Source organism: Zea mays, chromosome 1 (genome assembly GCF_902167145.1).
Source record: "Zea mays cultivar B73 chromosome 1, Zm-B73-REFERENCE-NAM-5.0, whole genome shotgun sequence".
Taxonomy (NCBI): domain Eukaryota; kingdom Viridiplantae; phylum Streptophyta; class Magnoliopsida; order Poales; family Poaceae; genus Zea; species Zea mays.
In genome coordinates, this window is record NC_050096.1 from 163,660,357 (window position 1) to 163,679,506 (window position 19,150).

The 19,150-nt window shown below is 36.5% G+C and overlaps 1 protein-coding gene across 1 annotated transcript in view; it reads right to left on the reverse strand.

Moving 5' to 3' along the window:
• The window catches only part of LOC103640438 (achilleol B synthase), a 63,850-nt gene that overhangs the window by 12,998 nt on the left and 31,702 nt on the right, over positions 1-19,150 (reverse strand). The window contains exons 8-12 of the mRNA XM_008663019.2: positions 7,167-7,280; positions 6,069-6,191; positions 5,843-5,965; positions 1,268-1,366; positions 89-145 (exon numbers count right to left, since the gene is read on the reverse strand). Coding sequence (XP_008661241.1) covers positions 89-145; positions 1,268-1,366; positions 5,843-5,965; positions 6,069-6,191; positions 7,167-7,280 — 516 coding nt within the window. The remainder of the gene's footprint in view (positions 1-88; positions 146-1,267; positions 1,367-5,842; positions 5,966-6,068; positions 6,192-7,166; positions 7,281-19,150) is intronic.

The following is a 19,150-nucleotide window of genomic DNA, read 5'->3' on the forward strand; positions in this document are numbered from 1 at the left end:
TTCGTTATTGCACATAGATGTAAACATTCTTACTAAGTCTTATTTATGTTTTTTTGGGAGCATAAAAAACTTTGCAAAACACACTCACCTCTAGCCAGGAATAAGTTCTTTGGCATTCAAATGTAGAAACTGAACCATCTTTGTTCTGTAGATGAAAATAACAACTTTTGTTAGTGAAATATTGCATTCAAAATAAATAAAACTACTAATGTAATTATATTGAATCATAAAATTCCATCCAATAAATAAGCTAAAAATAAATTCTGTCAATATAGTAGTCAAACTAACCATCGATTGATATGCATGAAGTCCATATCTAAATAGAAATAGTCAATAAATGAAACTATATTTTTTAAAGAAAAAAGAGTAGCCTAGTGCATGTTCTCTAACATGTATGGGGTCGAGAGATGGATCAAATGCATTTTGATCTATAATAAGCAGCCTTTCCTTATGTTTGCAATAAGCTATTTTTACATTATAAACCAATGACTGCCTAGTCATAGGTTAGCAACTTTACCACTACGCCAATACTTCACTTTATATTTTAAAAAAAAATTAGTTGTAATATATCCCTTGCTCCCCCAAAAGAATTGCCATTATCGCTTATCGTGGAGTCAATCCATTGAACTTTGAGCAATTATATATAGAATTTATAATATTCATTATGCATAATTTGTATTATAGATGGTTCATTGCATATATTTTTACAATAAATCTTATTGGAGATACAAATCTTGATAGTATATGCTACAAATATATTCTCACAAACGTTTTACTTAACTTAAAGATGACATCCTTTTTATTCATGATTTCATTCACAAAATAAGTATTGAAACCAAATTATAGGTAGGTACATATTCAAGGAAAGTATAGATTTGTTGGAAACAACATTCTCTTGATTATAAGAGAATTTCATGACAACAATATGATTGTGATAGAGGAGAAAACTATCATGCCCATTAGAATGCTAGATATTTTCTTTCAAATGGGGATATGACTTATGCCTATCTAATAGTTCAAATAAAAAATATTATATCTACTTTTATATTCCTTTTATAAAGTTCCCACATTTAACACAACATAAATAATATAGATATAAGATTTGGTTATCAACATTCATATCTCTAACAAATATAACTATTACCAATAAAAATATTTTTATGTGTTCACTCACTTTGGGGTTGATGCAAGACTAAATTGGTAATTTTTTTATATGATCTTAATAAATAAATGTTTCAATCTAAATAAATGCTTTATAGAATCATACCATAAATGAAAGAAGGCAATCAACAGCATTCAACATCCACCCATCTTCGCTTGAATCTTCAATGAGGTTGGGATATACCTTGCAAAGCAACAACAATGCCTATTTAAAGAAAACAAACAAATTTGTCAAGTGATGTACAAATACAGTGGTTTATATCAACTGAATTTCATCCTATGTTTCATTTGTTTTATGTTTTTGTTTTAGTGCTTCCTTAGAAGATAACCACAAAATAAAATACTAGAACATGTACGAGTTTTAGAGATAAGTACACCCAAATTTTCATTGGAACCGTAAAAATCTAGAAAATCTTGGCTAGGGGGAATGTCTAGAGGTAAGGGTACACCAAGGGTTGGTCTAAAGTCAGCAATGCCACTTATGCTTGGCTGTGTGGCACACGTCGAGGCTAGGTCATACCGAAGATTGCTCTACAATCAACATTGCCATTTAGAACTTCTGAAGTCAATGTGGAGACATAGGACATAAATTTGAGTTGAGACTAGGTTTTACAAATGAGAAAGTGTTGTCTCAATTGACTGTCGTACATATTCATAGAGTGGGGACTCGGAAATATCTTATTTGTACACTTTTTCTATATTTTAGGTGTCTAAAATTTATGATGATTTTGGAGAATATTTTTGTACAACCATTTAGTGAAAGTAAACTACTAATTTTATTATTTACTATTTGTTTTGTATCTTAATATATCAAAATTTTATCCTTGTCTCACTATAGAAACAATCATAAATTGTTAAAGAAAAAGTCTACATAACCCCGCATTATCTTTAGAGGGTAGTCTACTCCACCCATTAACGTTTAAAACTAATTGTTTAACTCATTGAACTATACAAAACCGAGTAAATTAAATAATCCTTGGGGTGGTTTTAGTGAGTGGTTTTACTGATGTGGCATTGCAACCGTGGTTGTAGCTGCTGCTAGTGGTGTGTCAGTTGGTGATGTGGCATTATCATGCAGCACCATGGTGATGTGGCATTATCATGCAGCACCAGTTTTGTGATCTAGCAATATCTAAAATGTACATAATTTTGCACACAAGATGGTAATCACATATTAGATTTTCCCAATTTGTTTTAAAATTTTAGAGTAGCATATTAATTGCTAAAAATTAAAAACTACATTAAAAAGCTTAATCATTTTGTGCCAGGTTCATTTCTAATCTATCGAGGCTAAAACTTTTACTACAGGTAACCAAAACTATTAAGAAATTACTGAAACTTTGGTTGGTTTTATTAAGCAAGTTAAGTGGCATTTCTTCTAATTACTATCTAAATCAATTTTATATTTTTTGAAACACTTAACACACAATAATAAAACGATCTCTATTTTACACCGCTTTCCCCTCAGGTAAAATAAATGACACAAATAGTTTTGGAATTTTCTAAAGACTTTAAATATGGACCCATATAAAGTCATAAGAAAATATTTATGTAAGTTATGTTTCCACACTTGAAGTGCTAAGAAAACTCTCGAAATATTTGTATAAGTTATTTTATCAAAGAAGAGGGTCATGCAAGAATTTGAGATCTTTTTATTATTGTTTTCCTTGTGTTTCTAGAAAAATTAGAATTGATTTAGTTAGTAATTAGAAAAAATACCACTCAAATTGCTTAATAAAATAAACCAAAATTTCATTAGTTTAGTAATAGTATTAGTTACCTATAGTAAAAGTTTGGCCATAGAAGATAAGAAATGAATCTTGGACAAAAAATAAGCTCTTTTCATGTACTTTTTTATTTTTAATAATGAAGGTGCTACTCCTAAGATTCAGGAAACATTAGTGCAAATATAATACATGATTACAAACTTGTGTGCAAAATTATATAAATTTGGCATACTACTAGATCATAGAACTGAAATAGACAAAACTGACGATGTCACGTGAGCAAATACACTCACTAAAACTGCCAAAGGAGTTATTTGCTCAGTTTTGTAAAGTGAGGATGGTTAAACAACTAGTTTTGAAGGTGAGAGGTGAAGAGGACTAACCTATAAAGTGAAGGGTTGTGTATACCTTTTCAATTGTTAATTATCTTTGAGCCAACACAAATTTGAATTTTTTCGTGTTTATGGTTTACCTAATAGTTTTTTATTTTTAGATTAAAAAATATAGATTATGCCATGGAAAATCACTATGACTAAACCTACAATTTATATAAAATTTTAGAAAGCACTAGTACAGATAAGCTCTATAGTGGCGGTCGTAAACCTATTTACAGTGGCGTTTTTCGTAACCGCCAGTGCTAGGGGTCAGTAGAAATCACCATTTTTACAGGCGGGTAACTGAGAACCGCCAGTGTCGATTTTCACTGGCGGTCGGCGTAATAAAACCGCCAGTGACAATCATTTCCAGGAAACATAAAACAGATTTTAAAAATAGTAAAAAAATATTTTTATTAGGGAGACCTCGCGGCCCGCCCACCCACCTGTTCGTCTCCGTCGAAGTCGCAGGTCGCGAAATTTTTCGTGCACTACACAGTTGCTAGGAATCGAACCCTTGACACCTCAGCCTCATGCGTACCCTCCTCTATCACTCCATCTATGGCATGCTTTGTGTTTAGTGTGTAGTTTTGTTGCCCACATATTACAACTAACTGAGTGTAAATTGCTTGTTTGAGACCGTAAACGAATTCAAATAAAACAGTTGTCAACTACAAAGTTGAATAATTTTTGAAGTTCTAAAACTTTCATTTTGACACTTTTTTCATCCGAGGTCATTTGCAAAATTTGAATTTTAAATTTGACAAATTTAGATACAATTTTTGAGAGTCGAAATGATTTCAAATAAAAAAGTTATCAACTACAAAGTTTTATAATTTTTAGAGATCTACAACTTTTATTTTGATAGTTTCATCATACGAGGTCGTTTGAAAAACTCGAAAAATTAAGGATAAAAATGATTTCTAGTGGCGGTTCCTTAAGAAAACCGCCACTAGAAATCGATTTCTACAGGCGGTTTCTTAAGAAAACCGCCACTAGAAATCATAGATTTCTACATGTGGTTTTCATAAGGAACCGCCTCTAGAAATACGATTTCTAGTGGCGGTTTTCTTAAGAAACCGTCACTAAAAATAGCACAGACGGTTGATAACCGAATCTGCCTATAAAAATATAACGCACCGCAGGCTTTGAGTCTTTTTCTACTAGTGAAGTCCAAATTACTTCTCACAAGTTTGATATTTGTCCAGATAACCCTAAACTAAAATTTTGTTCCATCTACTTCCTTAACTATTTGAGTTGGTATATTTTACCTCTTAACAAGATTTGTTATTTTTGTTTTTAGGTGTAAGTTGAGTTTTAATATCAAATATTGTGAGGTAATAGAAGTAAATTATAAGTTATATTAAAAATTATATTATTTTCTACCACTACTTTGATAGCTTACGATCTAATGATAAATGACACTAGAGATACGATGTGGTACAAAATGTAATGATGGAAAAGTCATATTGTATTTTGAATACAAAATACGATGTTCTTTTCCGCCTCACAAAATTTGAAACTAAAACTCAATTTGTACATAGAGAAACAACGAAGATTTTTTTTTATTATGTGAACTAGATTAACTGAAATAGTTGGAGGGAGTAAATTGAATCACACATTTGTTTAGGGTTATCTACACATAGACCAAACTTGAAGGCAGTAATCTGGATTTTTCACTAAAACATATGTTGTGGTCATCCCTTGAATGGAATGTAAAATTTTTAAACCTAAATTTTATTAAGTCCCTTATTTCTAATAACTGAAGGAAACACGACCTCACCTTTTCTATCGATTAATGTTGAACAACGTATGTCACATGCTTGCTATAGTTTTGCACTCAACATGGCATGCCAAGCAAAGATTACAGAGATAGAAACAATTAGAAACAGATAAGCTCTTCGAAGTAGAAACAATTCAAAGGTCTAAGGCTGTCTCTAATGGTATCTTATGTATCCTTCCTGTATATCTATCTTTACTCTAGAATTCTCCCTCTAGTCCTCTGTATCCTATTTTTCTTCAAAAGTGTCACCTATATTTCATACTCTATATATTAAAGACCCATATTAGAGACATATTTTACATCATATTTTTGTACGTATGTATTTGTTATATCCTTAAATGTCTTATACATATTTTAGTTTTGTTTAATTTGTTGTAAAGTATAAAAATTAATAGAGGAGATGAGAGGAGAGAGAGCCTCAATATATTTAGTGGTGGCCACCACCGCAACCAACAAGTTGAAAATGGCCCTGCCGCCGTTGCACACCGCTTTCGGACCTTAGTACTCAAAGAAGGCGTGAAGCAATACGTACCCCTAGAGGAATTGAACGACATGGGACATCACACGTAGATCCATAACGAGGTGGCAACCTTCTAATAAGGGTATATTCGTTGTAATCTCAATCTAAATCGATTGAAAGAGATTGAGTGTGTTTAAATGCATAGCAAATCAAAATATCTCTTAATCCCTCCTAATCCTCTTGAATCCACATGTGATGTGAAAAATCGAACAAGGCCTAACTTATCTATATCTATTTATCAAAACAAAATAATAAATTATAAGCTTCTTGTACTGACCAGAGTTGCTTCGCCACTAGTATCCGTTGAACCCCAACCATTGTCTACAGTCGAAAGTGGCCATGATCCTTTTGATCTATGCCGGAACCAGTAACTCGGGTCCCCTGGAGGGTTTGTTGTAACCTATTTGTTAAAGAACAATATAAAAATCCACAAAGAAAAAAAAGAAAATTATGTAATAAATCGTTATTTTTAAGATAAAACAAAGATGTGGAAAGCAACGGACTTGTGCTCTCTTTAAGTATCCCATAGCCCTCTGAATGGTTGGACCATATTCATTGTCAGTATCTGCTGATAACATGGCCTGGAGTATAAGTGCTACCTCCCAGTTGTGGGTGCCATCGTATATCTGAAATTAGAATTGCACATCAAAATTTTATTAGTTTCCATAGTTAGGTAAAAATTTCATGAATACAACTAATAGAACATCTTTCACAATGAGGAAGAAATCTAGAAAAACATAATTAAGCAATCTAAACAAATTATTTTTATGCCATCCAAGACCATTTACCCCAGAAAACTATCGGCCCATGTAAAATTGTGTATGCATAATATAATGGACTTTGTTTGCAACAATCCATCTCTCCACCCGCTTTAAGGCACTTTTTTAGTAAGACTTAGTATTTTTCTTATTTTTGTGGTTGTTTAAAATCTAAATATAAAAGAATGCTTTAATATGAAATGGAAATTTAATGCATGTATCGTTGTTACCATTTTTGTTTTAGAGTACTATACCAAATTATTATTATGAAATAATTATTAAAGGAACTTGAGGTTTGACCTATCATATATGGTTGTATTTAGATGAGATTTAATTGGCTTAGATCCTATTTGGATCATAACTTGATAATTATAATCTAGATTATGTGTAGTATTATTATAATCAGAATTGTAGATTATAATAAGCAAAGTGTTTGGGTCAATGGATTGTGATGATTGATTATGATTGGTTAAAGTGACAAACTCTTGTTTTATCAATTATAATTTGGCAAGTTGAACAATTATTTAAGGGAAAGTTAGATATCCAACACCCATGATACCCAATAACCTAGGTTCCTATGGATCATGGTAATCAAGACGTTTGGTTCTCTATATAATCAGTTCTGTTTAGATCAAACTTTGATTATATAATCTGATTATTATAACCCGATGAATATATAAACAAGATATAATCAAAGGAATATCGAATATGGCCTTAGAATAATTAATTATAAGACATCAAATCACATGATAGTTATTTAAAATACAAATTTTCTGTTCTAAAAGTTGGATCTCGGGAAAATGCATGAAACACCAAGAATAGTTGGAGTAAAATATACAATACTTTGGTTTTCATCCCATCTTCAGCAATCCACAAATAATCATGTATCCTTAGAATGTGTCGCTTGAGCGCATCTGATTTTGGGTTTTCAACCCAACGACAAATCATGTTTAGTGCCTAATCATAAATGAAGTAGAATGTTAGATTTCATTAGTTTTTGTATGGACAAGAAAATGCAGAGAAAGGTATAGACTATTGCTCTTAAAGAAACCATAATATAGTGGATAACATGGAAGTAGTTATACACATGCCAATGAGACATGCCCTTCCTAATCTGCCATCTAGGAAGTAAACCCTTTGTCCTAAAATATAGTGCATTGTGACTTCTAAAATTTGTACTGGAATATAATGCATGATACATGGTTTCTACGTTTAGATTTGGCAGAGTTTGTTAAAAAGAAAATCATAATTTAAGGACATTAGAGGGAATTATCATTAGAGGGAATAGAGTTATTTTGGCAGAGGGAGTAGAGTTACATGAAGTTTCATTAGAGGGAATTATCTCGAAAATCTTCACAAGTATTTTGGCTCGTGGTCATGAAGAATTTACCGATATTGATGAGCATTTACATCCAACCCTTGGTGTTCTTATGAACACATAACAAAACTATTGTACATATCTAGATAGTATCTTGCATAAGTATGAATGAGTATATTTTACATGGCTTTAGTTTTTATGTTGCTTAATTCAAACCCCTCTTAGGCATCATGATCCTTTAAACATGATTTATTATTAGTGTGATATACTAGTTGGATTTACTTTCCATAATCCGAGTACCTAATGCAATTGTGCATGGACTAAAAATTTAGCTTACATTGTGGCCCTAAAGAGTCTTCTTAGTATGATCTTTTCTTAGTTCTTGGGATAGTTCTTGCTGGCTATTATAGAAGTGTAATTAATTTATAGTTGTTGCTTTGAATTTTATGATTCAATTTACCTCCACTCTCTTGAGGCCATTATCTCTTTTCACCAATATAATTAGATTTAGTTAAGGTAGCAACTAATAGTTTCCTACGATTAATCCAATATAATTATATAAAATTATCTAGTGCCCTAGAGACTTGAACCCCTTAATATTGTTGGACTGGTTGATTTTTGTAGAGTGACACCAAGAAGATTGTGGGGAATGCAAAGACCTTTATCTTGATGACACAAGCTAAAGTAGAGAAGAATTGGGTACAATGAGAGATGCTAGTGAGTAGTAATGACTTATGAGAATCATAGTTGCTTTGCTAGTAGGTAGTATAGCTAGGTGCACACCTTTGTGGTTGTAGCCTAAGAGCCAAGAGCAATAGAGCCTTGGTGGCCACAAACATATCGATTGTGGAATTCCTATTTATACTAGTGGTAGCAGCTGTTAGCTAGAAGCTACCATGGAAAATTTTCTTATCCCAAAATTTCACCTTGCTACTCATCTCCTTATGTAAGAATACAACCATTGCATGACCATGAATGGTTTTGGTGATTTAGATGATAAAATAAGCATTAGGATGACCATTTGTGTTATGATGTAATAGAAATAATATAATATGTCCTGAGGGTGCAAGAGAAGAAGTGTCACAAATACTCATGAAGACACATAGTCAAAATAATGAAGTGTACTATGTAGAAACTGCATATGCCAAATAGTCCAATAGAACACACTAGGCAACGATGTTCCAACCAAACACACTAGTAGAAAAATGAGCTTTAATTCGAGTTGGGAATGGGTTGTAGTCCCAGTCATCCAACTATGACTACATATTTATGACTAAAGGCCATGGTCCTTAGTCATAGTTTGGAGAATCGGGACTGAAGGTCCCCCTAGTCTAAAGATAATTGGAATAAGCCTCCACCCCTATGGTTTTTGGGACTCAAACTCAAGACCTTATGCATTGCCTCGCATATAGCTTTTCACCCCACTAGCATAGCACACATCACTATGGATGAGATGCTTTCCTTTTCAACTAACCTATGAAAGACCCTTTAGTCCTAGTGAAACTTGGACCTAGAAGTAATGCACATGTTATTCTCATGCTCAACTCTAACTAAGACTAATGTGCCAAATGGAAGCCATGATCTCTACTTGTGACAATCAACAATCCTAAGATATTGTAGGAACATTGCTTGTGGTATCTCCCCTAAAGTGATGAATAGTAGTAGCAGTTGATGTATGATAGACACCATGAAGGGTTCCTAGTAGTCAAATCAAAGTAGTTGACAGTCTAATGGTGGAAGGAATGATGTGTACGACAATCTATAATTTGTTTAGCTAAAATATTATGAAGGATCACATACTAGAAAGTACAAAGATAAAAAGGAGACTTCTTGAGAAACTATGTTAGTAGGATTTGTAATGGCTTATTTAATGGATAGTACTAGCAGGATTGTATGTGTTAGAGAAAATTCACCATGTTGAATTTTTTTTGAACATTAGTACTTTTGGAAAACTATGACAAATGGCTTGTTAGGTTGGATAGGCTATATATATGGGTTCCTACTAACTTGTTTGATACTATTAGAGTGCCCAAGACTGCTATAAGCTCTAGAAAGTGAATCTACACAATATCCACTCTCTCAAGTGCATAAAAACTAGATTTAGGGCTAGGATAGGCATCAATTGATATTAATGATGATGGAGCCTGAGATCTTGAGGGATTTGAGAGATTGTGAAATTATGACCATGTAATTTGGTGAACCATGACACTTTAGGTGTTAGTATCCTTCGAATGAATAATTTAGTGTCCCTCCATCGATGTCAGTTGTTTGATCTTGTCATGGATAGTTGATGCAACCACTAGATGTGTATGGGACACTAAGACCCCTTCCTTGGTAGAAAATCTCCATAGTGATTGGGGCAACAAGTCTATTTATTAGTGTTTTATGACTACCTATCTTTGTTTGATAATCGTTGGGGCAAATGTGCTTATGGCCCTCATACCCTAGAACACTACCTTAACTAAGCCTATGTACCCACCCCTAGGGGTTTTGTATTAGGGCCCCAAAACACTTAAGTTACTAGAACACACAAACATGTTCTCTTGGCACTCATGGGGTACCTCACGGGTCCCATAGATCTCCAAGGCTTCCACCTTATAGAAGTCCTGTCGCCCAGGACCCAGGTCATCTTTGAGGCCTAGAGCCTTTGAGATCAAGGAAATCTTTGATACATATAAGTATAAAAGCACTAGCATTTTGAGGGAGATAATTGCTCACTGTCCCAAAAGGCAAGGTGGCTCTTGAAAGGATATAAATGATGTCAAGGTCAAATCCAAATGATATTATTTCTTTGGCATTTTGGATAAGGCCACATACATCATATTAAATGTGGTAAAAGGCATTGTAGTGTGGTTAGCCACTTTGACCATGAAATGTGTACTAAAGAATACTATATAAGGCGTGCAGGTGTAATCAAGAACACAATACATGACATGTAGGTGTATTCAAGAACACTATGCAAGTCGTTTCACCATAATTGTTACCACACAAGGTCATGCAAAGTACTTATAAGAAATATAAAGTACAAGGTACATCACTAGGTACTAATTATGTCATACAAAATAAATTGGACTCTAGTGTTCACAGACAAGATGAGTCATATATGCTTCTGCAATAGGCCTTAGTCCTCCTATAGTTTGTACATCCCCAACACAGTGCATGACCAGAGGTGTACCACTAATGTATGAATCCATAACTATGACGAGATAGGAGTTGGTGGGAACCTACTAACTAGGGCCCAACCCTTTCGGTATGTAATCCTCTCTCCTCCCCTAAGATATAAAAGATCGAGTGGAGTGGAGTAGAGAATAAGGGGGCTAGTCATCATACAACAAAAGGACGACACCATTTAAGGTAAACGTAGCTAAACAAACTATACATCATATAGTTTGTTCAAGAGGGAGAAACTAGAGTACAACTCCCTAGGATAGTTATAAAAGAGATTTAGAGACCATAGGCTAGAATTATCACAAGAACTAATCGGAAAGGGAGAGCTAGCGAGTCATGATGGTCATTGTATACTACAACTTGTAATCTTCTTCTCCTTTATTTTCATCAATCACCACATATAAGAAGACTTAGGATGTTACACACACTACAGCCTAAACCTCTCTAAACTGCTCGTGTGCTAGTTCCAAGTTGTTCCCAGGTTCAACACACTGCTTGCCTATGCACCCACTTGAATCTCTTCTTTTTAGTACTTTAAATACCCTAGTGTGCATCCACAATGACATTTGGCACACTAGTTAGGGTCTGTGGCCCTTTTCTCTTGAAGATTGTTGTGTTTTGTTGTGCAACACGACTATGGCAATGCTAGTGCAATTATTGGTTAGAGCAGTTGCTTTTGACACCTGCTCCAGCCACTTATACCATGAGATATGTCACCAAACACATTGGAACCTCACTAGTCAAACCCATCACTGCCTCTAGTGAGTGGGTATGCCTTAGTGAGGCCATATAATGTGGTCACCATAGGCCTGACTTTGGCATGCTCCTAGCTAGGCTGTGTAGCACCTACCTTAGTGGAATTAAACTATATGCCTCCATAGGGCCTAGAGGAGCATGACTGCCCTTTTCGTGTCACTTCCCAACCTCGCACCAGGACTAGGGTGAGGCATCCTCGAAACATGAAGGTTCCTTGCAAAACTAGTTATCCTAACTGGATCACCAGTGCCTTGACTTTAGTGCTAATGCTACCATCAGTCCTCTCAATGCCATGGAGGCCCTCCTCCACAATTTATAGGTACCAAATGCCATATAGGTTGTTGTTGAATAGTGGTAACAAGACATCTCCAAGTTCGTAAATGCATCAGAGTAAATTTTGTCGCTTCTCTCGGTTAGCATGACTTAGAAAAGGCTACAATAGATTGTGACCCACTATCTGCACACTCTTAGGCCCTAACTGTGGTCTCTATATGTCCTACCATTGTGGTAGTAATTTAGCCTTCGGTACCATGATGCATGGCCCCATCTTGTCATCAAAACTAAGCACCATGCTAGTTTCCTGAGCAGCTCTATAAAATAGAAGTCATTCTTAGTTACCCTCATAATGAAGGGGTTAGCCACCAAACACAACTTCTTGCCCTGAAGCCACCTACAGTGCACATTAGCATGGAGTTCACCCATTTGAGGCTAGGTGCATGTCCCTCACCCCTTAACATTGCTAGGTAGCCTAGCTATAGATGTTCTACCCCCATCTTCTAGGAAGTACAATGGAACGACTAATCCCTCTAAGTTCTCCCAAATATACACTACTGCCATCCTCGCCACCTAAGGTGACGAGAAGTGTTGTCAAATTATTTTCTCGCATCTTTGATCAAGTTGTCTAAGGCCTTTCATTTGGTCTTGGGAGAAACTCTTTCGATTGTTTGTGTCCAACTTCGAAGGCATTTAATCATGCCCTAAGACATAATTTGACCTTTATATCGTCTAGCAGGAACCTAGTGAATCCCTGCATGCCCTTGTGCATTGTTTTTTCTAGGTTAAGAACATCATTCCCTGTATGTCGATAGAATTTGTTGTGATTGCCTTTAGAAAATGCATCAATAATGAAACAAATGGTCAAGAAGCTTGCCATCAACAACATTTAAGATGTCAGAGATCTACTCTTTTTGGCAAAGAAGTGTGCATTAGCAACAGAAGGTAGAGCTTGGAATGGTCCTCATGAGACATAGCAAGGGCATATAGGCACTAGACTCTCTTGCGCTGAGACCCAAAAGAATAATTGAGTGTTGGGCAGTTAATAACCTATTCAAGTGCTTCTAGTAGTGCCCCAATGAGAAGTGCCCTGATTAGGGGTACTTGAAACAACAATGCACCAACTAGTGTGCCCCAAATGACATGAATGGGATTAGTGGCCCCACAAAATGGTCATAATCCAAAGATTACCTAGAGTTTGTTCCTAGATGAGGTCGATGGTGAGTGGTGACCTGTAATTCTAGAACTCAAAGTGAATGGTGGCCATCTACTATCTCTAAGGAGTTGGGTTCCTTGACATGCACTCAAGCTCTTGCATTAGAAGGTGCAACACTTAGGTGGTCCAACACTTATGTCTCCTTTGACTCCTATGATTCCCTAAAAACATGGTAGGCACACGAATCCCTCTCTTCTTGTCTCACCAGCCGTTAATAACAGCAAGCTTATGCATATTCTGGTTGTTGGAGGGGCTGCTCTCATCTTGTTGATGTACACCTTTGATGAGATGCATATCATGTATGCAAATATCACAGAAGCACGTTAATTTATGATAATATCCCCAGGAGTGATCGCCCGGATTAGCTTCTTGAACCCATTGGTCACCTTTAGCACTTGGGTGAACTTCAACATGGAGTTTGTGGAGTTCATTGTCGTTGAGCTCCAACTGCGCAGCAACACCATCCTTGGGCGCACAATGCTAAACATGTTCATCGGGCAACCTATGAGTACATAGTCCTTAAGATGTGAAGGGCCAATAGTTTTATCTCCATCCACTCCAACCATCTAGAGGCCTTGGGCATTGGTAAAAAACTACACACCATCATGGAGTATGAATCTTATATAGAGTTCATGCCATGGCCCCTACTCTATGGGACCTAAAGTCCCAACCTCAACACCTGCTATGCATATCGGGGCCCTAATAGCATCCAAACTTTTCAAGACTTTTTCTGGCAATTCTAGAGGTAGGTTGCGCTCAATGGGACCTATCTTTGTCCCCACCAAGCTTGTGCAGATTGGTGGGAAGGCTTTTCAAAAGGCCTACACTAGTGGGAACCTAACAGCCAAATAGGAAATCACGATCATTGCCTTCCTCCAGGCTCATGTCCATGCATATGCCTTGCAACCATCTGGCATTCCCTAGGTCTCTAGGGAAGTGATTGACCATTGTCTAGTGGTCTACCCCAACCCGCATCTTATTTGATAGAAGGTGTGAAGGTAGTCCATGGAGCATCAACAGTTCATCTATGTCAATATTGACAAACTTCTTTATGGGAGGCTTCATTTGTGAAGTCTAGGACCCTGATTTGCTAACCAACCATATCATTGTTCCCAAGGTTAATGGCAAGGTTTAGATGTGCATCAACTACATCCACCTTAACAAGCCATGTCCCAAAGATCCATACCCACTTCCTCCCATGGAAAGAAGTGCATCGACCTTAACAAGCCATCTCTTATCAACTTCATCGACTCTACTTTTGGGTGTGAACTTTTATATTTCCTAAATGTCTACTTTTGTTTCCACCATATTGGTATGGCATGGAAAGAAGAGGAGAAAATATCTTTTAAAACTCCTTGAGCCTATATTGCTATGTGAATATGCCTTATCAACTTTTGAGTAGGCATCAAACATTATATTAGTTCACCATAAAAGAAAATTTGTTAGAGTCAATGTAGATGACATCATAGTTAAGTCTCGATAGAGTTACTTGCTCCTATAGGACTTAGCAGATGTGTTCCAAAGCTAATGTTAGAACTACATGATGTTTAACCCTAAAAATGCATATTTGAAGTATCTTTGGGCAAGTTGCATGGTTTCCTACTATCTCACTGAGAAATCAATACTAACCTAGAGAAGGTCCAAGTAATAGAACTTATGTGGCCCTCAACAAGTTTCTAGCACATATAATGCCTAACCAGATGCATGGTAGCCATAAGACGCTTTGTTTCTATGTGAGAGGAATAGGGGTTTCCCTTCTTTAAACCACTTTGGGGTTATAGTCCCTACCAATAGACCAAATAGGTTGAACGAGGTTTCTAAAGCCTCAAGAAATATGTTACCTCATCCTAGATCATGGTTGTCCTAGAGCCAAATGAGCCCCTTGTCTTGTATATCGTTATGATTTTAGATGTAGTTACGTCTATCCTTGTCATTGATCCCTAGGTGACTCTAGTCATCGTAGGTCTAGTCATTGACACTTGGAGCATGAGGTGTCTAATGCTAGTGTACTAAGTGAATGCAGGGAGCCCCTGGACACTGGCAAGGCCACACATGAACTTTTTGTATCTCATACATCTCAGAGAGTGACTAGTGAATGCAAGAATCCCTTAGACACTACTATGCCTGCCCATGATCACTTATCATCTCAGATGGAACGTAGAGCCTTTGATAAATGCCAGGAGCCCTTGGTCGCCATAGTCCATCCCTGCTCACTTGGGGGCCTAGAACAATGCTAGCACCCTCAATAAATGTCGAGATACCCAGATCGCCTCTAGGACCTACCATGATTAACAACGATCTATACTTCTAGGATCACTCTAAGTGAATGTTGTGAGCACCTTGCAGTTATTATGCTCTCTTGTGAACACTCGGGTCTCACTTATTGCCTATTGTACCATGTGAATGATGCAAGCCCTTGAATTCTCCAAGGCCTACACTAACTCCAACCCATAAGAAAGAGAGGTTGTAACTCTTGAGTGTGCGTTGAGTGAGTCTATTAAGGCAGAGACAGATCATGGATGCTGATGTCCATCGAGAACTAGACCCACTTGAGTCAATCCATTCTTGCCAACTAACTAGATCCAGTGACAACTCTGTTTTATTAGTGAAGTGTTGATGATTATTTGATAGTGTTTATATGGGGTCGGTAACAAGATCGAAATCTAAAGGCAAAGGCATGGGAGACATGAGGATTTATACATTTTGGGCTCTTAGTGGGAGATAATATTGTGTGCTCTATGTATTTCTATCACTTGATCTAATAAGATATGTTTTCTCAATCCCCAAGGAGCTCTGCATGCCCCCTTTTAGATTCAAAGGAAGGACAATAGTTATGGGCTAGACACCTCGGCAATTACCTAATTGGAGACGCACTGAGTCGGTACTGAGTTGTATACAAATCAAGCTCTATCTTTACAAACATATCTTACTTATATGTGCCATATTGCTTATCCTAATGAGATCTTTGTCATATCTATGCTTATAGAATCTTCCTAGCTATAGGCCTTCTTCTGGTCTTGACTATTGACTGCCTAGGGCTTGTGGTGAAGCCCATGGGTTCATCTATTTAGGTCCTTCTTCATGAAGCTTGATCCAGGTACCCATGGTATATATTATTGACATTAGCTCCCAAGTCTCATTTGGTTGAGTCATTGATTCAGAAAAATAAGGCTCTTCTAATGAATCTTCTATAATGTCTTAAATTATCATATCTGCATTGTCTTGACTTTGGCTATCCCTAGCTCTTTCATGCATCCCCTAAGTCTATAACCTCAGCTCACTTTTTAAGACTCGATCACTTTATCAACCTAATGCTTCAAATTCTATAACTCTACCTCGATTGAACTTCCTTAGTCTCTTATAAAAGGAAATACCCCACAACACTTCAGTTTCCATGAGCCATTAGCCTTTATTCTCTATTTTCATGTGTTCTTCAATGTTGTCCCTTCAACTTTCCATAGATCATTGCCACAGAGCTCTTTTTTGTCAATGCAAGATTCCCTAAACTACTCCAATGGTCATTGCACATCCATAGGAGTTTGAAACTTCCTCGATCGATAATAAGGATCCATGGGCCCTTCATGCAGCAAGATTGGTGCAAGATAAGAAAATCAACCAATGGTAGCTGCATGGCAAGGAACTCTATCCAATGCCAAATGTTGAAGAAGTTGCAGTCTTTGTCACCTTATTGTTGCACATGTTCGGACTTCCTGCTTCAAATTTCTTCTGAGATCTCCATCATTACTACTAGATTCAACTCATTCATCTGAATCCCAACTCTATTTTGCAAATTGTTATTTTCATCTATAACTATGAGGCTTATCTTGGTATTCCTCCCTTCTTTCCTTTGTTTCAACATTTGTTCTTTCACTGCCCTCACCCAAACAAGAACCAACCTAGAGTGGTTGGGGTGTTGGTGTTCACCTCCAAGATAACTAGTAAAACCTTACTGCCCCTTGATAACTTCCCACAAGAACTAGCATAGACGTTGGTTTTACCATGGAAAGCATAAGCCCAAGCTTCCATAGTTCTTAGGTTGTTGTATGGTGCCTCAATATGAGTGGGTAGGGAACCCTCCAACAAAGCATATTGATGCCATCCCCACCATAATGAATAGATCCAAGAACTTAAAGCTCTATGCCTCACGACTATGCATGTGGCAGGAAACTAGAATCAGAGTAGAATTCCCCCTCTATGCAAAAAGTCAAAATATGCATGCGAGTATAATATGGATGTTGATCCTTCCATATCCAAATCTCAGCCCATCATGATGCTATAGCAAAGGCTCAGCTCCATCAATTTTTCAGCTATAGGAGATTTGCCAAAAGGGTGCTTGATAGAGGCCTATTTCTATGATTCAACAGCGTTCTGAGGTGTCTTCTATGACTCTTTCACTTGTACTATTATTGAATTCATTAATCTTGTATGGAGCATTCTTCATACTCGTATAGATGTTGGAACCATTAGTAGAAAAAGCTCTATGCCTGTGGTAGGGTAAAATTTTTACAGGCGGTTTTGGTTATCAAACAAAAGTGAAATAAAATGGCCCATCACACCACAAAAACTGCCAGTAAAAATGCATGATTTCTACCGACAGTTTTCTTTAAACCCCGTCAAGAGAAATAATTTGAATCGATTTTTTGAGTTTTTCAAATGACCTCGTTTGGAAAAATCATCAAAATAAAAGTAGTAGATCCTTAAAAGTTACGAAACTTTGTAGTTTTCAACCTTTCATTTGAAATCATTTGGGCTATCAAAAAATTGCTTCTGAATTTGATAAATTTTAAAATACAAATTTTGAAAACATCATCGGATAGAAAAGTACCAAAATAAAACTTGTAGAACTCTAAAAGTTATGAAACTTTGTACTTGACAAGTTTTTTGTTTGAATTCATTTATAGCCTCAAACAACCAATATATACTAGGTTTGTTCTAATATGTGGGGAAAATACTGCTATCTAAACACAAGCTAAGTGATGGGTGGAGTGGTAGAGGAGGCTACACGCGAGGGTGAGGTCGTGGGTTTGATTGCTTGGAGCCCCATAGCATGTGAATTTTGCATGAAAAATGTCGTGAGTTGCAACTTTTTTGCTATTTTAAAAACTCGTTTTTTGTTTTCTAGAAATTATTTATAGTGCTTGTGAAAAAAAATTATTTCTACTGACCCCTAACACTGACGGTTCTAAAAAACACTTGTGTAAATAGTTTTTCAACTGACACTGCATACATTGTCTGTACTTAGTGAACATTGGTTTGCTCCATAGAGTTCTGTCTAGGTGACCAAAGACAATGATGAAATAGGTCCTAGTTATTTCCCTAGATAGCTTGTTGACCAAGCCCTCAAGCCTTCAATAACTTCTACTAAGCCGAACCATCCTCTTGAGCTCAAGAATAAGAAAAGAGTGGTCTAAATAGTTGGCTCGGATGATGATGGCAATGATGATGATGATGATCTTCATCCACCTCCTACTCTAAGTCCTCATCGTTCTAAGCACACCCAATCAAACAACCACATTGTCAAGCCTCCCTATACTCATGGGGATGACTTACAGCAGACAATAATGATGACAATGAAAGATGACCCCTTGATGGACTCTACCTATAGGATTAAGACCCATGATGATTAGCCGCCAATGCCAAGCCCTAGAATTTCTCATCCTCTACTACATCGAAGTGGCCATCCTTAAAATGATCAATGAGGTGTGTGCTTAGTATTCAATCTTCATTTCATTAGGAAAGTGTAAATGTAATTCTTGTACTTTGTTAGAAAAAGTGATAGAACTGACAAAGGACAAGCAACGCTCTATACCACAAGAAAAAGGACTCGAACCCCAATGTTTGATCTGGTGCTGAGTCCACTGAAGTCCCTAGAGCTCCCAAGGACTTGGTCCCTAAAGTGAAGCAAACTGACCCTATAGCACTAGTGCACTCTACTTCTAGTCAAAGAAGTGCCTAGTGTTGAGAATGCTACCACTTCGTAAAGTCTGAAGAACTTGTTCAAGGTCGTACTAAGTCTTCTCCTAGTAACAAGTCATACTAATGTTGTTAACAAATTGGCATGTTAGTTCCCCCATAAGACAATATAATTTGCTAGAA